The 26,676-nt window shown below is 38.1% G+C and overlaps 1 protein-coding gene across 7 annotated transcripts in view; it reads left to right on the top strand.

Moving 5' to 3' along the window:
• Nucleotides 1-26,676, top strand: part of PIBF1 (progesterone immunomodulatory binding factor 1) — a 233,896-nt gene that overhangs the window by 184,548 nt on the left and 22,672 nt on the right. For 3 of the 7 annotated variants that reach the window (XM_054446984.2, XM_054446978.2, XM_063650926.1), the window contains one exon: nt 6,940-7,024. The exons of 3 other annotated variants lie outside the window; for them this stretch is intronic. In XM_054446984.2, coding sequence (XP_054302959.1) covers nt 6,940-7,024 — 85 coding nt within the window. Of the gene's footprint in view, nt 1-6,939; nt 7,600-26,676 lie in introns of those variants that run through there. One more of the 7 variants, XM_063650925.1, reaches the window with a different exon arrangement.

The following is a 26,676-nucleotide window of genomic DNA, read 5'->3' on the forward strand; positions in this document are numbered from 1 at the left end:
CCCCAAATAGAATTTTTTCTTCCTATGTTACATATTTCTGTTAAATTTGAATATTTTATGGCCAGGTGCAGTGGCTCACACCTGTAATCGCAGCACTTTGGGAGGCCGAGGCAGGCAGATCACCTGAGGTCAGGAGTTCTAGACCAGCCTGGCCAACATAGTGAAACCCTGTCTCGACTACAAATACAAAAGTTAGCTGAGCATGGTGGTGCATGCCTGTAGTTCCAGCCATTCTGGAGGCTGAAACAGGAGAGTCGCTTGAACCAGGGAGATGGAGGTTGCAGTGAGCTGAGATCATTTCACTGCACTCCAGCTTGGGCAACAGAGTGAGACTGTGTCTTAAAAAAATTAAAATTAAATTTTGAATGTTTTTTTTTTTTTTTTTTTGAAACGGAGTCTCACTCTGTCACCCAGGCTGGAGTGCAATGATGTGATCTCTGCTCACTATAACCTCTGCCTCCCGGGTTCAAGTGATTCTCCTGCCTCAGCCTCCTGAGTAGCTAGGATTACAGGCACACGCTGCCACGCCCAGCTAATTTTTGTATTTTTAGTAGAGACAGGGTTTCACCATGTTGGTCAGGCTGGTCTTGAACTCCTGACCTCATGATCTGCCCACCTCAGTCTCCCAAAGTGCTAGGATTAAAGGCATGAGACACCGTGCCCGGCCTTAAAATTTGAATCTTTTATATGTCTTATTTTACCATTATATTCTTGTGATGGGGAGGTATATAAAAATCCTGAGGAAAAAAATTACTTCTTTCACAGTTATCTCCAAACAAATTTATTTGATTATTTATTTTACTAAGAATTAAGGTAGCTTAAAAAAAAAAAGAATTAAGGTAGCTTAAAATGTTTAATATAGAGAAAATAATAGCTAGCTGTAGGAGAAAATTATAAAGATGAACAAATTCAGCCATAGAGAAATTAAGCAACTTGTCCTCTAAGAACATGCAACATTGTGATAGAGTCAGAATTCAATTTTATATCTGTCTGCTTGCTAATTCTATTCTCCTAACCATTAGGTTATACTGCCCCTCTATGTTCTATTCTGAATAAGGGATAATATTTCTTTAGCTAAAATAATTAAGGAAGAGAACCAAAAAATAGTGTATCATAGTGATTAAAAGTAGCACTTTAATGAGTTGATCGTTGTTGAAGCGGGGTGATAGATATATCAGGGTTTGCTATTACATATTTTCTCTTCTGAAATATTCTATAATAAAATTTTTTTAAAAACAGATTTTAAAAGGAAGTTTTCAAATTCAACTCAGTACTTAGTTTTGAGTTAGGGCAAGTAATTTAAACTCTCTAATACCTCTGTTGTCCAATAGAACTTTCTATAATGATAAAAATATTCCATATCTGGCTGGGCGCGGTGGCTCAAGCCTGTAATCCCAGCACTTTGGGAGGCCGAGGCAGGCGAATCATGAGGTCAGGAGATCGAGACCATCCTGGCTAACACGGTGAAACCCTGTCTCTACTAAAAATACAAAAATTAGCCGGGCGTAGTGGCAGGCGCCTGCAGTCCCAGCTACTCGGGAGGCTGAGACAGGAGAATGGCGTGAACCTGGGAGGCAGAGCTTGCGGTTAGCCGAGATTGCGCCACTGCACTCCAACCTGGGCGACAGAGCCAGATTCCGTCTCTAAAAAAAAAAAAAATTCTATATCAGCGCTGTCCAGTATGGTAGCCACTAGCTAGCCACATATAGATGTTGAGCATTTGTTTTTTGGGGTTTTGTTGTTGTTGTTCTTTTTTTTCTTCTTTGAGACGGAGTTTCACTCTTGTCACCCAGGCTGGAGTGCAATGGCGCGATCTTGGCTCACTGCAACCTCCGCCTCCCAGGTTCAAGCGATTTTCCTGTCTCAGCCTCCCGAGTAGCTGGGATAACAAGCACCCACCACCACAGCCGGCTAATTTTTGTATTTTTAGTAAAGATGAGGTTTCATCATGTTGTCCAGGGTGTTCTTGAACTCCTGACCTCAAATGATCCACTGGCCTTGGCCTCCCAAAGTGCTGGGATTACAGGCATGAGCCACCACACTCAACCTGAGCATTTGAAATGTGGCTACTGTTACTGAGGAACTAAATTTTTAATTCTATTAAAATTAAATTGTTTAAATTATCTTTTATTTTTAATTTTATTAAAATTAAAGATAATTTTAATTGCCCTAGTGGCCAATGGCTGTGGTATTGCACAGTACAGCCAGTTTCCTCATATGTGAAATGAGAGTGGTGCCGAGGCAGGCAGATTGCCTGAGCCCAGGAGTTCGAGACCAGCCTGGACAACATGGCAAAACCATGTTTGGTTTTGTCTCTACAAAGAATACAGAAAAATTAGCCAGTGTGATGGCATGCTTCTGTAGTCCTGGCTACTCAGGAGGCTGAGGTGGGAGGATGACTTGAGCCTGGGAGGTGGAGGTTGCAATGAGCAACTGCACTCCAGCCTCGGTGACAGAGCAAAACTGTCTCAAAAAATAAATAAAAATAATGAGAGTGGTCCTAACAGCACCTGATTGATAGGGTTGTTCTGAGGAATAAATGATATAATCTTCATAATATACACAGATATAATAGTGCCTAAACATTATATTCAACAGTGTTCAATAAATGTTTGCCATTCTTAGTACTTACCATACATGTAACAAATTTTTGGTTGAAAATTATGTTAAAATTGAGAAATAACATTTCTTAAAATATGTTGAATTTCAACAAAAATTAAGACTCCCTTAATAACAGCAATAGTTTTCATAAAGGCCATGTCATTTATGGAACTAATTACCAAGAAACATTTTGTACTAAACATGAATTCTTTAATGTTGTCTTGTGTTTCATAAATTCATTGTGTGATATTTTAGTACATTCTGAACTGATAATTCACAGGATATGAAATCTTATTCTTAATTGAAGCAACTACCTTCTAAAGTGAAAAGTTATTAATACTTTCAGTAGTTTAATTACGACACTTGAGATGTTGCTATAGGTGTATCCTGGTTACATGAATGAAATGCCGTGATGTAACAATGCCATTAAAAAGTCAGCTTGGCCAGTAATTCAGATATGGTAGGATAGATCACAGTTCTGTATACCCACATTCCTTCATCCCTACTCTAAGCAGATGGCATTTCAAATCCTAGAGTGGAATTATCCTGGGCTTTAAGTACACATCAGGCTGGTTTCTCTCCTTATGGTAAATGTGTCTGAAACATTAGATATTAATATGAACCTGAAGGGGTAGTTGTGAAAATTAAATTTAGGAACATATATAAAGCTTTGGCATGTAGGAGAATCTCAGTAAATGTTACTTCCTTCCCCTTGTCTTTTATTTGAAATTTAACCATTAATGATGGCCCATCCAAAAGCATCATCAAGTTATTATGTTCCTTAGAAAACATAAACAGGAAAATTCCTATTCCTCATTGCTAGGTGTTGATGTTAGTTGTAAAAAATATTTACATCAATTGATGATTTTTAAATGTTTTTCTAATTCAATAAAAACTCTTTGAAGAACTGAATAATTGTATGCTTTTCTTAGAAAATTAAACAATACCACTATACCATACTTACCCCTGGAAAATCAACTATTTATACAATATATTCAATTTCTAGAAAGGCTAGAGTAAATATTCACTAAAATGAAATCATCATAAACACATGAAAAGCTAACATTTGAGATGTCACTATTAACTGCTTTAAATTCCCCTATCATTAAAGTAATACTTTATTATAAAAATAGTACTGTTAACTTTCTTCCACCAAGCCACAAGAGACACTGTGCGTAATACAGTTTGATCTCTACTTCAGAAAGGAAGGAAGCTTGGAAAGAGAATAATTAGCATAATTTTCTTTGCCTGTTGTCAGTTCTCAGTTTATTCTTAACTGGTAGTTAAAGATAAGACTACGTTGCCAACTTCTCTTACAAAGCTGTCCCAGAGTATATTGATCCAGGAAGTTAAGGAACAATATATCAGGAATGTTTTCATATTGCAGGTGAAACAGAGCCATAAACATGAATTTCTAAGTAATAATTAACAGTGAATTGAACAATTATGGGTGTAATATACCATTCAAGATAGATGTGCTTATAAGGAGATTTGTTTTGTAGTTGTTTTATGAGTCACTCATAGAAGCTTTGTATTTTCAAAGGTAAGTTTCCACTGTTACGAAATGTGTCTTATGAAGACTAAAATTCTATTGAGTAAATACATACTAGAAGAAGAGTGAATATAATAATCATCATATTCAGTTTTAGAGACCCACAATGTTAAAGGTTGTCTCCCTGTGGTTCGAGTATGTTATAAAGAAGACAAAATATATTCCCAGATATTGTAATCACAGCAATATTGTCTGGGAAGTCCACATTGTTTGTAATAAACTCATGTCTTACAGGTACAACATAATTGTTCTGTAAGCCGTTTATCCCCCCACCATTTATTCCATGTATATACGGTTGTTTTGCTATTTAATTATAGAATACTTTATTTTTGAAAAGTTAAACACGACAATATAAAAGCATTTGTAAAGAATTATCCAGTCAAAATCCTTTAATTACCTCAACATTCCATTCCAATTACACTACATATTCTTTAGAAGAGCCTGTTGGCATTTGAGACAGAGAGTGAGTGTGTGTGTGTGTATGCACTGAATGTGAGTATATGCTTATATACCGTGGTTATAAGTGTACATGTATATGAACATAGACACATATATGTTCCTTAAAAATTCCTAGTCCTATTTACTGGATATTTAAATTTGAAAAATATTTTGCCTTCAAAGTGATTCCAGCTAAAGAGGTGGTTAGAATTCTAGAGTTAGAGAAACATGTGATCCTTACCATGCTTTGGAGACTCTAGCAGAACATGGCACTCAGTTTCCTTTATATTGTTTTGTTCTTTTCAACTCCTCAGCTCTTGTAGGATCTCTGGCGCCTAACTCTAAAAGTCAGTTCGTTTTTCAGCTGAGCTGCTTACCTTTATTGGCATTTAATTACTGTTTTACTCTGATGCCTATTTTTTAATCTAAATTAGTAACACTGTATAACATTTATATAGAGTTTTATGAGTTTAACACTTTATATAATCATTCACATAGCCCTTTGACATACATGAGTATTATGTTCTACTTTTACAGATGTAAAAACTGAGGTTCAGTGAAGTGGTATGTGTTATGCTTTACAGCACACATTTGAGTCTGAGTCAGTGGCACAGTTGGGAACAGAAGTCAAAATTGCATCTAGTCCATCTCCTCAGAGGACGAACTATGATGCTTCCTTCTCGATTACTTGGAAGGAGAAGAATGTGGGCTTTCCCTCTTAAGTCCTTTGAATTAGCAGTTGCTGCAGATTGCCTACTACTGTTTCTTGAATTTAAAAAAAAAAAAAAAAAGTCTGCCAAATATTATTCTAAAAATTAGTGGCTTTCCTGAGAGCCTCACTCTGTCTCCCAGGCTGGAATACAGTGGAGCATCATAGCTCACTGCAGCCTCAAACTCCTGGGCTCGAGTGATCCTCCTACCTCATCCTTTGATGTAGCTGGGACTAAAGGTGCATGTCTCCACACCTGGCTAACATTTTTTTTTTAAGAGATGAGGTCTCTCTATGTTGCCCAGACTAGGCTCAAGCTCCTGGGCTCATGCAGTTCTCCAGCCTCGATCTCCCAAAGTGCTAGGATTACAGGCATAAGCCAGTGTGCCCTGCCTCCATTTTCTTAAAGTAGAACTTAAGTAGAACTTTAAAAATGTTTTTACTGGCCAGGTGTGCTGGCTCACGCCTATAATCCCAGCACTTTGGGAGGCCGAGGTGGGCAGATCACGTGAGGTCAGGAATTCGAGACCAGCCTGGCCAGCATGGTGAAACCCCATCTCTACTAAAAATACAAAAATTAGCCGGGCGTGGTGGCACACACCTGTAGTCCCAGCCACTCAGATGGCTGAGGCAGAAAAATCAGTTGAACCCTGGAGGCAGAGGTTGCAGTGAGCTGAGATCGCGCCACACTGCACTCCAGCCTGGGCGACAGAGCGAGACTCCATCTCAATAAAAAAAAAAAAAAAAAAAAAAAAAAAAAAAGTTTTTGCCTATTTAAAACAATTCTTGTTAGTTTTACCCTCACAAATTTTGTCTTTTTTTTTTTTTTATTGTAATCATTCATTAGATAATTGCCACCATGCCAGGCCAGAAATTGAAAATCAAACTAATAATTTGGAGACAAACGTTCTTTTTTCAAGTTTATCACAGACTAAATACCTGATTCACTTACTTAATTATATACCTGATAATTTAGTTTGTAAAATATTACTTTCAGTTTTAAGGATGTTTTAATTTGTCTTCTAGTATCTTGTGTTGTAATAGTTTGCTGACATATAGTACTTCTTACCTTTTATGTGAGTTTCACTTTATCTTTTTACATTTTAGTAGTAAATAGTCATCTTTAAAATATTAATTTTATGCCTATACTAGGCAGGAAAGTATTCTCAGACAGCATCTCAGTTACGTTGTCAAATGGATTCTTAAGAGAAGAAAAGCTGGGTGCAGTGATGTATGCCTGTAGTCCCAGATACTTAGGAGGCTGAAGCAGGAAGATTGCTTGAGCCCAGGAGTTTGAGGCTGTAGTTCATTGTTACCATGTCTGTGAATAGCCACTGCACTCCAGCCTGGGCAAGACAGCAAGACTCCATCTCTTAAAAAAAAAAGAGAAAGAGAAAGAAAAGAGGAGAGGGAAGAAAGAAAAGAAAAAAGAAAGGAAAAGAAAAGAAAAAGAATCTTCTGACAAAATAGGCCATTCATTAGGCCAAACATTTTAGTGGCTGGTCTGGAATATTTATGGACTATAAATTTATCTTTAGTTCAAACCATCAGATTCATGTTTATTCTTTTAGTATTTACTGTTTATTAACTATATTTATACTAACATAATGACTTTTTAAAACTTGGGGTTTTTTTTCAGCAACTTAAATAAAGAAAAGTCAGCTTTACTACAGACGAAGAATCAAATGGCATTAGATTTAGAACAACTTCTAAATCATCGTGAGGTATTTTTCCTATTTTGTCATATTTTAATCATTTTAGGCTTTTTTAAAAACTGCTATCAGGTTAAAATTATTGGATCCCAGTTGTGCATTTTCATTAATGACTTCTCTTATTTATGTCTCACTGTAATTTTGTCCTTTTTTATTCAACTTTTGATATACTTCTTAGAGTTAATTCTTATTCCTAGAATACCCCTTCTTGTTGTGTTGATATCTGTCACTGAAATTCCCCATATTATTTAATAATAATCTGTTTTATCTTATTCTGCAACTAGACAGTAAATTTCCTTAGTGTGCCTCTTGTCTTCTTTATCAATGTATGTCCAGTGCCTATAGTGTAGATAGAGTATTTTTGTTGAGCTTTAAAGTTCATAAAATTATTTTCTTTTCTTCATTTGTTCCCTACCAAAATTCTTTTAGAGTAAATATAATTCCTATTTTATAGATGGAGAAATGAGTTTTAAGTGGCTTGCCCATGGCAGTTAGTAACTAAGAGATAAGTCCTGTTTTGTTTTGTTTTTTCCTTTAAGGTTTATTGAGGTATAATCTACAAAGAATAAAATTAACCTTTTTTAGCATACATGTCTGTGATTTTTGACAAATGCACACAGTTGTGTCAGCACTACCACAATCAATATATAGAATAGTTCCATTACTCCACAAAATTCCCTCATTACCCCTTTTTAGCTGAACCTTTTCCTCAACCCCCAGCCCTATCAACCACTGGTGTATTTTCTGTACCTATTGTTTACCTTTTACAAAATGCTATAAAAGTGAAATTATCAGTATATAGCCTTTTGAGTCTGGCTTTTCTCAGTTACAATAATACATTTGCAATTCATCTATATTGTTGCAATATAGATGTATAATATATTGACCTCAAGTGATCCTGCCTCAGCCTCCCAAAGTGCTGGAATTACAGGTGTGAGCCTGTATATACATCTACATTAGTCATATGTTTCCTTTTTATTGCTGAGTAATAAGCCATTATATGGATGTAACCCAGTTTGTTAATTCATGCACGGTTTATGGACATTTGAGTTGTTTCTATTTGAGGACATCTCCAAATAAAATAGCTGTAAACAATTATGTACACATTTTTATATAAACATAAGTTTCCATTTCTCTTGGGTAAATACCCAGGAACATGATTACTGTGTTGTATGGCAGGTGTATGTTTAAGTTTATAAGAAACTGTCAAAATTTTCCAAAGTTACTATACTTTTGCATTCCCCCTCTATGATGAATGAGAGTTCCAGTTTCTCTGCATCCTCACCAACCATTGGTATTTTTAACACAAAGCCTTTTTTCTACTGAACTATCACTGCCTCATCTTAGCCATCTTTTTACCATTTTGTTATTCTAATAGAAAAGGAAACTTTTTTTTTTTTTTTTTTTTTGAGGCAGGGTCTTGCTCTGTCACCCAGGCTGGAGTGCAGTGGCATGATCTCGGCTCACGGCAACCTCTGCCTTCCGAGTTCAAGCGAATCTCTTGGCTTAACCTCCTGAGTACCCGGGATTACAGGTGCATGCCACCATGCCATCTAATTTTTGTGTTTTTAATAGAGACTGGGTTTCAGCATGGTTGGCCAGGCTGATCTTAAACTCCTGACCTCAGGTGATCTGCCCGCCTCAGCCTCCCAAAGTGCTGGGATTACAGGTGCGAGCCACCATGCCCGACCAGAAAACAAAACATTTAAAACATATCATTGGTTTATGAGTATCCTCATACTAGTCTGGGAGAGGTATACCAGATGTTGGGAAGAAATTATTGGGAGAATATTGTTGAGAGGGGGAACTGGAAACTATTACTGGAAGCAGTTCAAAGGTACGTATCCTAGAGATGGTGTCAGAAGAATTGGAGGATTGTCTGTATCTGAGAAATGGCATTGGAGTAAGTTCTCTTAAAGGTGTCTTCTATGTGATGGATGAAAAGGATAAGGAAGTGTCCCAGGACTAGATTGTAATGATAACATTTAGGAAGATAAGTCAATCTAACAACAGGTTACAGAGCTAGGAAAAGCTTCTCTGAAGATATTTATTCTTTCTTCTGAGTTCGGACATTCTAGACCTTATCCATCACTGCTGCTATCACTTATGTCCTAGGATTCTGCTTTCAAGTAATTGTTTCTTCACTGTAGAAACCTGATTCATTCACTATGTGGAATTTTCACAAGTGTTTTTGAAATTAAATATTTAAGAGTAGTAACAACAGATGACCATTCGGCCAGATCAACTACATTTTTTTAAAGCTAGATATTAATTTTTTTTTTCAGAATGGCAGTTCTCATTTGATTTTAAGGGGATGTGCTACACTGAAAAATATATGAGCAGTTCCAACACTTGGAATCACATTACTCATGAGTCCAAATAAAAACCAAAAAACTTTGCGTGGTGGATTGAGAAGAAAATATGTTTAAGCATGCCAATTAAATTCTAGCAGAGCTGGGCACAGTGTCACACACCTGTAGTCCCAGGTACTCTGGAGGGTAAGGCAGGAGGATCACTTGAGCACAGGAGTTTGAGACTATAGTGCACTCTGATCTCACCTGTGAATAGCCACTGCACTCCAGCCTGAGCAATGTAGTACAACCCTATCTTTTAAAAAAGAAAGAAAGAGAAGGAGGGAGGGTTAGAGGGAAGGAGAGGAAGAAGAAGAAGGAAGAAAGGAAGCGAAGGAGGGAGGGAAGGAGGGAGAAATTTAAACACTAGCAAGATGAAACTACTCATTAATTGCCTACTACTACATGTTATTACTGATATTTGTATGGATGCATATTTAGATAATTGTCCGTTTTTATGTATTTGACAGTATATCTTTATTTTGGCAAGTATGTTTTAATAATTTAACATTGTATAGCTTTTGATGATACCAAACATCTAAAGAAAAGCAACTTTTTTGTTTTAAAGCAAAGTAAAAATTAAAGCTTAGTAAAACAAATCTGATGTTATTAATCATTTTCTAAGAAACCATTTACTACCAACTTACATCATATATACACATGCAAAGGCCTCTGCAAATTGCATATATGGAAAGAAAACAGCCGGTGTGACCACCTAGAAATGCTTGGCCATTCACTTGAACATTTACCTGATGAAACAAAGGGTCCATAGGATTGATTTATTCACTTGATTGTTCAGAGGATCATGTCCTCATAATAGTCAATAGGTAACGTTGGTTAAGAATAATTCTGATTTTTTTTTGAAAATGAAAATCAGGGCTGGGACTAGGGTGAGGCAAGCAAGGCATCTAGGACACATGATGTAAGGAGGTGCCTACTCTCAGAATGGGCAAAGAACATGGACGGCCCCTGGGAGCCACTGCCTCTTTACCTAAGGCCGCTAGCTTGCCTCACCCTGGTCAATAATACCCTGGGAAAATTATCTGATACCAGTCTGGTTTTAATCAGTTAAATTTGGACAGTGTAAATGAGTGATTCAAGAAGAGACCACATGAACTTTTTAAAGTTTCTTATTTTCTTTTTTGCATTGGACAGCTCTTGCTTTAATGTTATTTTGTTTTGTTTTGTTTTGAGATGGAGTCTTGCTCTGTCACCCAGGCTGGAGTGCAAGTGGTGCTATCTCGGCTCAACAAAACCTCCACCTCCCTGGTTCAAGCAGTTCCCCTGCCTCGGCCCCCCAAGTAGCTGGGATTAACAGGCGCATGCCACCACACCCCGCTAATTTTTTTGTATTTTTAGTAGAGATGGGGTTTCACCACGTTGGCTAGACTGGTCTCGAACTCTTGACCTCAGGCAATCCACCTGCCTCAGCCTCCCAAAGTGCTGGGATTACAGGCATGAGCCACTGCACCCGGCCTGGCTCTGACTTTTTTTAGCGGTGTCACTTAGTTCTGATTAGGCTGTATGTGTTCATGTAATGTGAAGTAAGATCACCAGTTCATTTACATAATTCCAAAATATGTGTTAAACAGAAAAAGCAAGTAGGACAATTCTAGGTTGACAATTCAGAAACATTTGGGACATGACCACAGAGAGTTTTTATTTTCTATATTAGTGTTAGCTCAAAAATATTAGCTTAAAAGTATCTTCTCTCATGTTAAGAGTTAGGGTGTGGTGTGACAATTTCCAGGAATGTGTATTGATCTCTTACAATTGTGTATTTCTTGAACCATGAGTGGTATATTAGGTGATTTTTAGTCTTAACTTTTTTTGTGAGAAAGTATATTAGACAACTAATTTCAGAATGATATAATGTGAAGAGCGGGTGGGTGTAGAGAGAAATAGGATATTTTAGGTTGACTTTTCAGACTACAAAACTCAACTGGGTTGGGTAAATATTATTAGGTTAAAGGATTTACACAACAAATACTAACTTAAAAATGTGCATAAGTTGAATTGAGAGCTTATACCTGCCCACACTTCTCCATTCTAAATTCTGCAGGTTTTGTCCCTATATTCAGTAAAATGTTCATAAAAGCAGAGGGGGAAAGGGCAAAATATCTCTCCTCACAGAATTTATTTTATTAAAGAACAATTTAATGTCATGCCTTCTGCTTTTGTAGAAGATCAAAACAAAGTGTGATCTCTCTTGGTTTTGTAAAACTAAGGCAGTCTACTAAGTACATCCACATAAATGACATAATCTAATCTTTACTATAGTCCACTGATAAATATCATTGTCCTCATTGTTAGAGACGAAACTGATGCTGATAAGAGTTAAATAACTCAACTGTGATTACATAGTCAAAACTAAAAGTAATTCATTTTTTCCCTGAAACAAAACTAATGTTCTTTTTCCTTAGTCTCATTTAGACAGAAAAAAACTCATGAATTATTGCGTATATTCCAGGAAAATTTTTGCCTCTGGGCGTGAAGTTATATTCCTCTTTCTTTTTTTCATAAAATGAAAACTTTGTAATTTAATGTGTTTCCTTTTTGTCTTCGTTGCCAGAAAACTCAGAGCTGAATATCTTATCCAGGTGTTATAATCTTTTTTTTCCTCTTTCACTTTTGATACCTCAGAATAACTTTATCTGTTTCCTTCAGGTGGGTTGTAATGTATCTTACTCTAAAATGTCTTCACTTGTACTCGGATTAAGACCTCTTAGGTGTAAATAAAATATAAACCTAAATAATTAGATATTAAAAAGAGGTAAAAGGAAAAGATAAACTGATAGGATCTCACTTTTAGATAACAGTAGCAGGACTTCAAATAAAACATTCATTTTGAAAAGATTTTGAGTATAAGAAATGTGATTTCAGGCCTGATGCAGTGGTTCACACTTGTAATCCCAGCACTCAAAAAGGCCAAGGTGGGAGGAACGCTTGAGGCTAGGTGTTCAACACCAGCCTGGACAACCTAGGAAGACCCCATCTTCACAAAAAAATCAAAATTTAGCTGGGCATGGTGGTGCACATCTGTGTTCCCAGCTACTAGGGAAGTTGAAGCAGAAAGATAGCTTGAGCCCAGGAGGTTAAGGCTGCAGTGAATCATAATCACACCACTGCCCTCCAGCTTGGGTGACAGCAACACTGTCTTTTAAAAAAAGAGAAATGTGACTCCTTAAAATGGCTTCTTTCTTGAGCTTATCACTCAGTAATCTTCATTAATTGCATTTAGTTTTCATCTGTTTTTATCCACTGATCTTTGCCTTAACGAAACAAGATTTACTGATCACCTTTGGAAATTCTAATTCTGCTTTTCTTTATATATATTTTATCCACGTGTCCTTAGAATATAAGCTTTTGAGAGTAGGAAAAGTATCTTTCATCAGCCAAATGCCTAATAGAATACTGAGCTCAGTTGTTAGAAGCTGATGTAGTAGCCCTTTTCTCATGGCTCTTGGAGCTATAGAAGGGCAGTGGGAAGAACACCTCTTAGGAAGCTATTCCAGTATTTCAGTGAGTGAAGGTGGTGTCTTGAACTAGATTGGTGATGACGAGGTGAAACAAAAATGGACCGATTTGAAAGCTATTTAAGAAGCATAATTGGCCGGGCGCGGTGGCTCAAGCCTGTAATCCCAGCACTTTCGGAGGCCGAGGCAGGCAGATCACAAGATCAGGAGATCGAGACCATCCTGGCTAACACGGTGAAACCTGTCTCTACTAAAAATACAAAAATTTAGCCAGGCATGGTGGCGGGCGCCTGTAGTTCCAGCTACTCGGGAGGCTGAGGCAGGAGAATGGCATGAACCCAGGAGGCGGTGGTTGCAGTGAGCTGAGATTGTGCCACTGCACTGCAGCCTTGGCGATGACAGAGCGAGACTCTGTCTCAGAAAAAGAAAAAAGAAAATTAAGAAGCATAATCACAGGCCTTGGTGATTGAGTACATTAGGGACTGATGAAGAGAGGAGGAATGAGAATTGATGCCTAGGTTTTTGGCTTGTGTCTTTAGTGGTGCTACAAAGAACCTAGAAGAAAGGTTTGGGGAAGAAAAGTTCAAGAAAATATCTAAGTGGATATATACACTAGAGAGTTAGAAATGTAGGTTCTTGTGCCCAAGAAAGAGAATTCGTCTGTTAATAGAAATTTGAAAGTCACAACATAAAGATGTTACTTTACATGGAAATAGAGTAAATGAACTAGTGAGACTATATAGAGTAAGAACAGAAAAAGGCCTGTGACAGGATCTTAATGAATACCAGCATTTAAGGGAAGGGCATAGGAAAAAGCGCTTACACAAAGAAGAGTGAAGAGTGACCAGCATCAGTGACGAGCATCAGGAAGAGAGTAGAGTCCCTAAAGCCCAGGGAGAACCATTCATAACAGAGCCAGTTGTACGCAGTGACGTGCTCTCAAGAGGTCAGGCCAAAGAAAGATTTTAAAAAAAGAGTCATTTGGATTTAATAAGATGCTAAAGGGCCGGCACGGTGGCTCATGCCTGTAATCCCAGCACTTGAGGAGGCTGAGGCAGACAGATCACTTGAGCTCAGGGGTTCAAGACCAGCCTGGCCAACATGGCAAAACTCCATCTCTACAAAAGATACATAAATTAGCCAGGCCTGGGGGCATGCACCTGTAGTCCCAGCTACTTGGGAGGCTGAGGTGGGAGGATCTGGAAGAATTGCTTGAGCCCAGGAGGTGGAGGTTGCAGTGAGCCAAGATCATACCACTGCACTCCACCCTGGGTGACAGAGTCAGAGCCCTATCTCCAAAAAAAAAAAAAGAAAAAGAAAAAGACGCTAAAGCAGTTTCAATGGAGCTGGAGCTAAAAAGCAGATTCCAGTGAAAAATAGGCAATCCTTAGAATATTTGAAGAAGAAAAGATAGGACAATTGAGGAAGGGGCATGAGATCAAGAGCTTTTGCTGAGCCAGGCACGGTGGCTCATGCTTGTAATCCCAACACTTTGGGAGGCGGAGGTGGGTGGATCCCTTGAGGCCAGGAGTTCGAGTCCAGCCTGGCCAACATGGTGAAACCCCATCTCTACTAAAAACACAAAAATTCACCGGGCATGGTGGCAGACGCCTGTAGTCCTAGCTACTCGGGAGCCTGCGGCAGGAGAATCACTTGAACCCAGGAGGTGGAGGTTGCAGTGAACTGAGATCATGCCTCTGTACGCCAGCCTGGGTGACAGAGCAAGACTCTGTCTCCAAAAAAAAAAAAAAAAAAGAGCTTTTGCTTCTCAAAGCTAGAGATTACCCAGTTTAAATGGTGACAGGAAGAAGCAAAACAGATGTTAAAAGTACAAAAAAGAAAGAGATAATCAATTGAGCAAAAGTGATAGGAAAGGAGATCCATAGCAGAGTCATGGGAATCAGATTTAGACCACCAGTGTTACCTTTTCCATTTTGAAGAGTAGAAAAAAGAATTATGTAAAAATAGAAATAAGTTTATAGGTTTAGTGGTAAGTATTTAGAGAGTTCCCATCTAGTGGATGTTTTCTAATAGAGATATGGTACAGTCAGAGTTTTGAGAAAAATGAATTTTGAAGTAGCTGTGTAATAAATGAATGATGTACATAAAAGAATTGCCAAGTTGAAATGTTATGTACTAATAGTAGTACCATTCTGTGTAATTTTTCTTTAGCAGCACTTAGCACCCCAGGTGTAAACATAGAAGATGGAAACTAGACTGATCCAGAATTACATTCTACTTTCTACTATATGTACATATAAATATGTTCAACTCTCTCATTAAATTGTAAGACTGGCATTACCTTTATATTGCTTACATCTTCTACATTTTGAAATACTATGGAAAAAGCCAGCAGTCAGACAAGACTTGTATTCATATCCCAGCTCTGCTACTTAATAGCAATGCATTTTTGAGACAATAATTTCACCCCTCTAAACTCAGTTATCTCATCTGTAAATAAAGGTAATATCTACTTTGCAAGGTTCTGTGAGAATTAATATAGCAATGTTCCTGGAATATAACAGAACTCAATGAATGTAGTTCCCTTTCCTCATTTCCTTCTGTGTCAAGGGTCTTTTCAAATATTATCTATCATTTGAGACTGGGCACGGTGGCTCCTACCTGTACCCAGCACTTAGGAAGGCCAAGGCAGGCAGATCGCTTGAGCTCAAGAGTTCAAGATCAGCCTGGGCAACATGGTGAAACTGTCTCTACAAAAAATATGAAAATTATCCAGGGATGGTAGCACATGTCTGTAGTCCCAGCTTCTCAGGAAGCTGAGGTGAGAGGATTGCTTGGGCCTGAGAGGTTGAGGCTGCAGTGAGCTACAGTCCAGCCTGGGTGTAGTCCAGCTACAGTCCAGCCTAGGTAACAGAGCTAGACCCTATCTAAAAAAACACAAAAAATAAAAGTAAAAAAAATTATCTATCCTTTGAAGCCCTCCCTAACTCAACAAACAAAAACATTCCCTTTTCTACCTCATTCCTATAACTTTTTAAATATTTCTGTTAATGTTCATATTACTATATAATTAAGCATCTGTCTTACCCATTAGATTGACAAATTCCTTTTTGTACTTTAGCCTTTAGCACAATATTTAGCAGATAATAAGTACTCATTCAGATGTTTCTTAAACTAATGGTTCTTTTCAATCTTCAATAATATAAAGCTGTCAAATAGAAAGCTTTAGAAACTGTCATCAAAAAATAAGTGTCACTCTGATACTGAACTGTTTTAGCTGAAGAAAGCACAGAAGCTCTCCTGTATCCAAGGACAATTTTAGATACTACTACTGAAATTTTAGTTACATACTACTTTTACATACAATTTTAGATACATACGACTGAAAGTAGGCCATAGGAAGTCATATCCCAAAGGTTTGTCTACAGTAGAGCTACTTCCTAAAACCTTGGAGATGGTAGTTGTAGGCACAGCAACCTCTGTGGTTATCACACTTATACAGAATCATATATATTTGTGGAATATAAAACATCTGTTTTGGCTGGGTAGGGTAGCTCAGGCCTCTGATCCCATCACTTTGGGAGGCCAAGGTGGGAGGATTACTTGAGTCTAGGAATTTGAGACCAGCCTGGGCAACACAGCAAGACACCTAGCATGGCGGCACAAACCTGTAGTACCAGCTACTCGGTTGGCTGTTGTGGGAGGATCCTTTAAGCCCAGGAGGTCAAGGCTGCAGTGAGTCATGATTGCACCACTGCACTCCAGCCTGGGCAACAGAGCAAGACTGTATCAAAGAAAAAAGAAAAATTTGTTTCTGAGACCTGGGATATCTTCTGTCCTCTCATTGCAGTGTTTTTTGCCAATAACACCTCTCAGGGCCCACAGTCATTTCAGTTAGTATTTAACCAGAATTAATCAACCACTCCTTACTAAGTACTTAGAATGTACAAGGCCCCACACTTACCTGAACGTTGGACTAATTCTTATTATCCTGGATAACTTTCTTCTTACAGCAGTGTATGTCACATAATGAAAAGAAAACAAACCCTGCAGTTAGCCAGGTTTCTTGAAAGTGAAATCACAGTATAATTATCATTCTTTTATGGTATGTTTATGTTCCCGGATTCTAACTCATATGTTCTTTGCGATTTCTCGGAAGATTTCAGGGACATTTCAGCATCCCAAGTGCCCCTTAGGCAATCCACTTCATAAGAAGTTCCAACAAATTGCATTTTTCTTTATGTGTGTCACTCTTTTGGTTCATACTTAACTGTTTTGAAATTTTCTTAAGAGTATCTTTTTACATGTTTTTCTTATGCACCTATGTAGTTAAATTTTACAGTCAGCATGCTAAAAAAAAAAAACTACTGAGCGGGTAAATTCATTTTTCTTTAAATGAAAATATACTTGTTTCTCAGATTCATACATACATTTCTCATCATAGTGGTGCTCTTCAAGTTGCTCTTCAAGTTAAACTGTTTTTGATTTGTTGGATATGAATGAGTATTTTTAAAAAGAAAGATAATTATTATAGTGAAAACCAAAAACACATGTATGATACAAGTGTATCATACATTTATTTGAAGTTTAACTTGCTCTTCAAGTTAAACTGTTTTTGATTTGTTGGATATGAATGAGTATTTTTAAAAAGAAAGATAATTATTATAGTGAAAACCAAAAACACATGTATGATACAAGTGTATCATACATTTATTTTACCCTTGATATATTTTCCCTATAAAGTTTTAGAAAGCTTTTTTTCCATGTAAGGGTGTGTGACTTCAGGTCTGAAGAAATTTAGGGAATAAAATGTTGCAAAAAATACTGCAAATGTTGAATTTACACACATACTTTATGAGAAAGCTAAAGCTATTGTATTAACAGTGAGAATATATCTTGAATTTTTATAATCTTTTTCTATCAAACTCTAAAATGCTTTCAGATGAATTATGTTATACTACCCTACTTAGGAACCAGTTACAAATTACTTTCAAGTAAGTGTATCTGGGAATAAGGAATCAGAGAAAGGAAAAGTTTTAAATTAGTCTTCTCTGCTGAGAATTGGCCTTTTGCTTATGTTTTCTAGCATTCAAGAGGGAATTAGGCTTTTTACCCAAAATACGTACTTTTCGGTAAATAATAAGTATGTTTAATATTGATATATTACCTTGTAGTTTTTTATATTCATTTATTTTATTTAAGCCTCACAACAGCTCAGTCTTACACCCATTTCACAGAGGCAGCAACTGAATCACACTTGTTCATTCTGTAAAATGTTAATTCTCCTCAGTTTTGAGTTGTGTAAAAGACATTTGAATTTCCTTTAGATTGTACTCTCTGGACCACTAGGCTTATTATATAGACTTGTATAGAACCTAATAGGACTATGTCAAAATTGTTTTGTTTTTTGTAAGTATTTTGATTTCTTCTTTAATCTTTTCATTATATTCTTTTAAATTATAAATATCTTTGTTGTATCCTACAAGTCAGTTCAATCTTGTGTGACCCAATATATTAATATCTCATCATAAAAATATTTTATCTATGCATATATATCCTTTTAACTTTTTATATCACATTTTCACATCTATTATGTAACATATAGACCTAGCAATTTTTAGGTTTCTTTTTTTAAGAGTGAAATGTGTATTTTCCCACTGCATTTTAGAAGCTCGTGATATGTTTTCAGTTAAATTAAAAGTAGATTTCTCTGACCTTTTTTTTATCAGTAAGGAGCAAGTAAATGACTTCTCTTGCTATCATTTCTAACCCTGTGCTTATATGACTGTCTTAGAATAGTAGCAGCTTATAACAAACCAAACAATTCTGAGACATAAGGAGACACACACACCAAAAAAACTACAAAACTGTAAAACCTCTGAAACTGTAAAATCTCTGAAAATATTTGGTGGCCAGTACGGGTGCAGTGGCTCACGCCTGTAATCCCAACACTTTGGGAGGCCGAGGCAGGGGGATCACGAGGTCAGGAGATTGAGACCATCCTGGCTAACACGGTGAAACCCTGTCTCTACTAAAAATACAACAACAACAAAAAAAAAGCCGGGGCAGTGGCAGGTGCCTTGTAGTCCCAGCTACTTGGGAGGCTGAGGCAGGAGAATGGCTGAACCCGGGAGGCGGAGCTTGCAGTGCGGTGAGCCGAGATCACGCTACTGCACTCTAGCCTGGGCAACAGAGTGAGACTCTGTCTCAAAAAACAGAAAAAGAAAAAGAAAATGTTTGGTGACCAGGAGACAATATTAACAATTATATATATATTATATTATATAACAATTATAGTCATAATTCTGTTAGACACCATATTGGCAATATCTTGCTGTAAACTTAAGTCACTGATCCCATATCAAGGAGCTGACACTAAGAGAAGGCTAGAATACAACATGGAGAAGGTACAGGCACTGGAGTGAGTCATACTCTGAAAACCAGTGCTCCAAGTGGAGGATAGGGTTTAAAGTCTGAAGTTGATGCTGAAAATCAACAAGAATATGCAACAAAACCCATCAGATAATACTGAAATAGTAAAGGTCAGGGTCCAGCAGAGTGGGTCACACCTATAATCCCAGCACTTTGGGAGGCTGAGGCAGAAGGATTGCTTGGAGCCCAGGAGTTGTATACTAGCCTGGTCAACATAATGAGACTCCATCTCTAGAAAAAAAAATTTTTTTTTAAATAAATAATTAGCCAGATGTGGTAGCTCGTGCCTATGGTCCCAACTTCGTGGGAGGCTGAGGTGGGAGGACCACTTGAGCCCGGGACTTCAAAGCTGTAGTGAGCTGTGCTTGCACCACTGCACTCCAGCCTGGGCAAGAGTGAGACCCCATCTCAAAAACAAAACAAAACAAAAAAGAAGGAAAAAAAATTTTTAATGAGAAAGTTAAGGCCAGAAACTAGACAGCAACCAGATGACTACTGTTAATAGAAGGGAAAGCAATTGCACTTGGTCACAAAGCCAGGCATCGAGAAAACATGAATGTCAGAAAGCAGAGCGGGGCAAGTAGTGAGAAGTCCAGGGTAATCAGTAATGAGATGCGCAAAAGGATCTGAGCAAACCAATCAGAATAGAATCAAGGTTCCCACACTCCTGTTTTAAGTCAACAATAGCAGTAGATTTTAATTCAGGAACCTACTTCAGTGTGTTAATAATAGCTTCTATCTGGATCACTGTTGAGAATTACCCTAAGATCATATCCATGATTATGAAAGAATGTTTCAGGTGATTGGTTATGTCCCGGAGGCTGTAACAGCCCAATTGTCTCTCATTTGCTATCATTCGTGTAAAAGCATGAGCTCTCACTAAGCCTTCAGTCATAGATAGGGTATAGCTCCAAAAATATTTCTGTCATCTTAAATGTATTAGAATAAGAAGAAGATAAACCTGCTCTGCTCTAGTCAATACTTCTTTATTCTGTTCTAGGCCCAAAAATTTTCAATGTAAGGAAAACAGGATGATGAAAGAATTCTTTTCAGTCATAAGAGAGATGAATGAAACTGGGAATGTTTAGAGACGATAAGACTTAGTGAAAGATAAGAAATTCAAAGTAGGCACGTAAAACAGGCAGTAAGAGACTTGTTACACATGTCTCCAAAGTCCAGGATTAAACCAAAGGCTAGATGCCATGAGGAGACACATCCTGTTTTGTTGTTCTACTTTTTTTTTTTTTTTGAAACAGGAGTGTTTTGGTTTTATAGTTGAGTAAGGAAAACCTAGATTAATACCTAATTTGTCTTCATTTTTAAAGCCTGGGCTAGGTAGCCATAGAGTCAGAGGGGATTTCTTAATTGTATAGAGAGACTGGGTTAAATAACTTGAAGATCTCTTCCAAACCTGAAATTGTGTGTATCATAGACCTTGATAGAAGGCATCTGCATTATTGTATAATGATAGCTTTGACCCCAGAAAGACCTTACTTAATTTGAATGCTGTTTCACTTCTTAGTAGCTAAATGAACATGGTTAATTTTCTTGAGCCTTCTTTTTATTTATTTATTTTTATTTAGAATTTTTTTATTTTCCTTTGTTTTTGTTTTTTTTTTTTGAGAAGGGGTCTTGCTATGTTGCCCAGGCTGATCTCAAACTCCTGGACTCAAGCAATCCACCTGCCTTGGCCTCCCAAAGTGCTGGGATTATAAGCATGAGCCACCACGCCTGGCCTTCTTGAGTTTTTTTATTTTTTTATTTTTTATTTTTGAGGCAGAGTCTTGCTCTGTTGCCAGACTGGAGTGCAGTGGTGTGATCTCGGCTCACTGCAACTTGCGCCTCCCGGGTTTATGCGGTTCTCCTGCCTCAGCCTCCCAAGTAACTGGGACTACAGGCGCATGCCACCAGGCCCAGCTAATTTTTGTATTTTTAGTAGAGACGGGGTTTCACCATGTTGCCAGGATGGTCTCAATCTCTTGACCTCGTGATCCACCCACCTCTGCCTCCTAAAATGCTGAGATTACAGGCATGAGCCACCGCACCCAGCCATTCTTGAGTCTTTGAAGCCTCAGTTTCTTCTCTTCAAAATTAAAGTAATATCTACCTCTTGGTATTTGAGTGTGAATTAAATTATTATGTAAGATACTCAGCACAAAGCCTGTTACATTGTAGATATTCAGTGAACATTCACTTCTGTCCCCTCTCTTCCTCCCTCCAGACCTAAAATTTGTATATACTTCTTTTGAGGCAAAGAGACAATCCCAGGGTGATGTTACCCTGCAAGTAGAAGCAAGTATCTAGATAGGGAGATCGAGGGGCTGTAGATAACAGCAGTTTGCAGTTGCAGATATTAATACTATTCTACAATTTGTCATACAAAATCTGTTTTGTCCTTTATTTGGAGTATAGTGGTATTGCATTCAAAGTAACTTTTTAAAAATAATACATTAAATTTGCTTTAATAGCAGTTTAAAATTCTTGTTGAGCATTTAGAGTATAGAATGGATGACTTTGAATTAAAGTTATATTTTCTTTTAAACTATTTTTAATTGTGTTAAATAGGATAATGATATTTTGCTATTTTAAAAAATTTTTATCTGTTAAAAATTCCCACTGAAGTATTTACAAGTGAAATTATCTGAGGCTGAGCACAGTGGTTCACACCCGTAATGCCAGCACTTTGGGAGGCTGAGGCGGGCAGATTGCTTGAGCTCAGGAGTTCAAGACCAACCCGGCCAACATGGTGAAACCCTGTCTCTACTAAAAATACAAAAAATTAGCCGGAAGTGGTGGCACACCCTTGTAATCCCAGGTACTCAGGAGGCTGAGGCAGGAGAATCACTTGAACCCAGGAGGGGAAGGTTGCACTGAGCGGAGATCATGCCACTGCACTCCAGCCTGGGTGACAGAGTGAGTCTCCATCTCAAAAAAAAGAAAAAGAAATTATCTGAGATCTGGAATATGTGTTAATATATATCAGGGGGAAAATCTGGTAAGGAAATAGATAAAACAGTGTTGACAAAACAATCCTGGTAGTTCCTCAAACAGTTAAACATAGAGTTACATACAACCCAGCAGCTCTATGCCCAGATATATACACAAAAGAAATTGAAACATATCCACACAAAAATTTGCACACAAAACTTTTCACTATTTCAAAATGTGTCAGTGTTTATGAGTGCAACATTATTCATAGTAACCAAAAAGTGGAAATAACCCAAATGTCCTTCAGCTGATGAGTAAACAAAATTTGGTATATCCATGCAGTGGAATATGATTTTGCCATAAAAGGAAGGAAGTACTGATAGATGGTACAACATGGATGAACTTTAAAAACATTATACCAAGTGAAAGAAGCCAGTCACAAAAAAAACAGACGGTATATGATTCCACTCATGTGAACTATCTAGAACTGGGAATTCTACAAGGACAAAAAGTAGATTGATTAGTGACAGCTTAGAACTAGAGTGGTGGGGGTGTGGCAGGATAGGAGGGTATAGTTAAAGCAATCAGAGTTTCTTGGGTTTTGGTTTGTTTTTGTTTTTTGTTTTTGTTTTTTTTTTGAGATGATGGAAATGTTTTAAAATTGACTGGTAATTGTTGAATGTGTCCGTGAATATACTAAAAACCATTGAATTATATACTTCAAATGGATGAACTGTGTGGTATGTGAATTATATCTCAGGAACGCTATTTGAGAAAGAAAATATTGACAAAATGTTGATAATTGAAGTTGGGCAGTGGAAACTGGGGACTCAGTATTCTATCCCCTCCATTTTTGTATCATTGAAAATTTCCGTCATAAAATGCTTTATTTAAAAATGCCCAGCCAGGCACTGAGGCTCATGCCTGTAATCTCAGCACTTTGGGAGGCTGACACAGGTGGATCACTTGAGGTCAGGAGTTCGAGATCAGACTGGCCAACATGGTGAAACCCCATGTACACTAAAAATATAAAAATTAGCTGGGCATGGTGGTGCACACCTGTGGTCTCAGCTACTCTGGAGGCTGAGGCAGGAGAATCATTTGAACCCAGGAGACAGAGGTTGCAGTGAGCTGAGATTGCACCACTGCATTCCAGCCTGGGCAACAAAGCAAGACTCCATCTCAAAAAAAAAAAAAAAAAAAAAAAAAAAAATGCCAGGTACAGTGGCTCACGCCTGTAATCCCAGCACTTTGGGAGGCCGAGGCAGGTGGATCACCTGAGACCAGGAGTTCGGGACCAGCCTGGCCAACATGGTGAAACCCTGTCTCTACTAAAAATACAAAAATTAGCCAGGCATGGTGGCGTGCACCTGTAGTACCAGCTACTCAGGAGGCTGAGGCAGGAGAATCGCTTGAACTTGGGAGGCAGAGGTTGCAGTGAGCCAAGATCGTGCCACTACACTCCAGCCTGTATGACAGAGCAAGACTCCATCTCTCCATCTCAAAAAAAAAAAAAAAAAACACCTTTTAAATGAAGTTTAAAGCTGGGCACGGTGGCTCACACCTGTAATACCAGCACTTTGGAAGGCCAAGGTGGGTGGATCACCCAAGGTCAGGAGTTTGAGACCAGCCTGGCCAACATGGTGAAACCCCATCTCTACTGAAAACACAAAAATTAGCCAGGTGTGGTGACACATGCCTGTAATCCCAGCTACTCAGGAGACTGAAGTAGGAGAATCGTCTGAACCCGGGAGGTAGAGGTTGCAATGAACCAAGATCATGCCACTGCACTCCAGCCTGAGCGACAGAGCGAGACTCCATCTGAAATAAATAAATTAATTAATTAATTTTAAATATCCAAAATATATATGTATTTGGTTTAAAACAAGACTGGTTTTTAACTTGTGTTACTTCAAGAGAGATGCACAGAGTCATATGACTTACTAGTCACGATGCATTGTTATTCCTATATAAAAGCACTTCCATTTAACCTCCAGTGAAGCACATAGTTTGCATTATGCTTGTTAAGGCTATTTTCATCAAGAAATGCTATCTATGTGTCTCCTTGCCAACATCTTTGCAGAGTTTACAACTTTCAGCAATTTATTGGCATCAACTATGCAATACTGTTAAGCAGCTGCTGTACAGCTGAGCTGTTTTAATATGCCACCACTTATGCAAATAGTTAATATTAAATGGCCAAGATACATGCTTTTGGATTCAAAAGAACAGTTTATCTCTCTCATAGAGATTGTTTATGCAGTCATCATCATCATCATCATCATCATCATCATCTGGAAATTTCACAAGAACGTCCTTGCCCTTAACTCTTCAATTTTGAAAAGTAATTATTATACTGCAACATAGTTTTTGTTAGTTTTTAGTTTTATTCCAAGTTTCAGTTGTATAATCAGATGCAGTTCTTCATTTGTTAATGTTAATGAATGGTTCGATTATCCATATAGTAATGGTAATTTTATTATGTATTTGATATACTAGAATTACAACATATACTGTTAACTTTCTGAAAGTTAGTATGAAAGCATATCAGATTTCATCAGACTACGTTATAGAATAGTATTGAAATGTTTCAGCTGGCCAGATTTGGTGGCTCACACCTGTAATCCCAGCACTTTGGGAGGCTGAGGCAGGTGGATCACTTGAGCCTAGGAATTCAAGACCAGCCTGGGCAACACACCCCCATCTCAATTTTTTTTTTTTTTTTTTTTTTTAGATGGAGTCTCGCTCTGTCGCCCAGGCTGGAGTGCAGTGGCACGATCTCGGCTCACTGCAACCTCCGCCTCCTGGATTCATGCCATTCTCCTGCCAAAGCCTCCCGAGTAGCTGGGACTACAGGCGCCGGCCACCTCGCCTGGCTAATTTTTTGTGTTTTTAGTAGAGACGGGGTTTCACCATGTTAGCCAGGATGGTCTTGATCTCCTGACCTCGTGATCCACCCACTTCGGCCTCCCAAAGTGCTGGGATTACAGGCGTCAGCCACCGCGCCCGGCCCCCATCTCAATTTTTTTAAAACTGTCTCAGCTGGGCACAGTGGCTCACACTTTTAATCCCAGAGCTTTGGTAAGCCAAAATGGGAAGATAGCTTAAGCTCGGGAGTTTGAGGCTGCAGTGAACTACAATCGCACCACTGCAGTCCAGCCTGGACATAAGAGTGAGACCCTGTCTCAATCAATCAATCAATCAATGTCTTAAACAAGTGGTAAAAGGAAAAGAGGATTGAGGGAAGGCACTTTTACAGTTTTTGAATTTTACAATGAACAAATAATATTTCTATAAATTTAAAACAGAATTTAAAAAATATTTTGAAAATAACTTTCTAAATTAATGAAGCACCTGCCAGGCCTAGGCTAGAACTGCCAGAATGAAACGAAGCTCTAGATTAGAATACTTTGCATTTTGTCATTTTGAGAAGGGAGCTTACTTTCTGCCTGAGAACCTTAGGGTAAATCCTGCTACACAAATTATCGCATCCACGTACACAGAGATTGTACTCAACGGTGTCATTAAGATGAATAGCCCCACTTTGGGATGCCGAGGCAGGCAGATCACTTGAACTCACAAGTTTGAGACCAGCCTGTGCAACGTGGTGAAACCCCATCTCCACAAAAATAAAAGATAAAAAAAATAATAATAATTAGCCAGGCATGGTGGTACATGCCTGGAGTTCCAGCTGCCAAGGAGGCTGAGGTGGAACCATTGCTTGAGCCTGGGAGGCAGAGGTGAGCCAAAATCACACCATTGCACTCCAGCCTGGGTGATAGAGCCAGACCTTGTCTCAGAAGAAAAAAAAAAGGCCATATGGCAGAAAGAAAACATGTGAGCTGGTCCTTTATTCATAAATGGGATCACACAACCAAAAACTATCAGAAACTGGAAGAAAAAGCATAGAAGGAAAAAAAATAGCAATAAACAGATAAACTGACCCCCTTCCCCAGAGGGAAAAACAAATTCTGGAGCAGAAAAGAACTTCCACATTGTTATAATTAATTTCTTCAGAAAGATTTGGAAAAGTAATATTTCTGTAATATAAAAATCAGTGGGCCAGACGCAGTGGCTCACGCCTGTAATCCCCACATTTTGAGAGGCCAAGGCGAGTGGATTGCTTGAGTCCAGCCTGGGCAACATGGCGAAACCCCATTTATACAAAAAAATACAAAAATAATTAGCCAGGCATGGTTGGTGCATGCCTGTAGACCCAGCTACTCAAGAGGCTAAGGTGGGAGGATCGCTTGAGCCCAGGAGGCAGAGGTTGTAGTAAGCCAAGATTGTGCCACTGCACTCCAGCCTGGGCGACAGAGCAAGACCTGTCTCCAGAAAATAAAAATTTAAAAAAATTGTGATATTTTGAAGAATTGTGAAAATCAAAATCATGAAATCAATAAAGTATAAGTAAAAATGCCAATAGAGGGATATAGGAAAAGTTAAGAAACCCTCCAAAAACTTAGAAAAAGGTAAAAAGATGGAAAGCCAAAGGACATAGAAGATTCTCGCAAGA

Source organism: Pongo pygmaeus, chromosome 14, assembly GCF_028885625.2.
Source record: "Pongo pygmaeus isolate AG05252 chromosome 14, NHGRI_mPonPyg2-v2.0_pri, whole genome shotgun sequence".
NCBI lineage: Eukaryota > Metazoa > Chordata > Mammalia > Primates > Hominidae > Pongo > Pongo pygmaeus.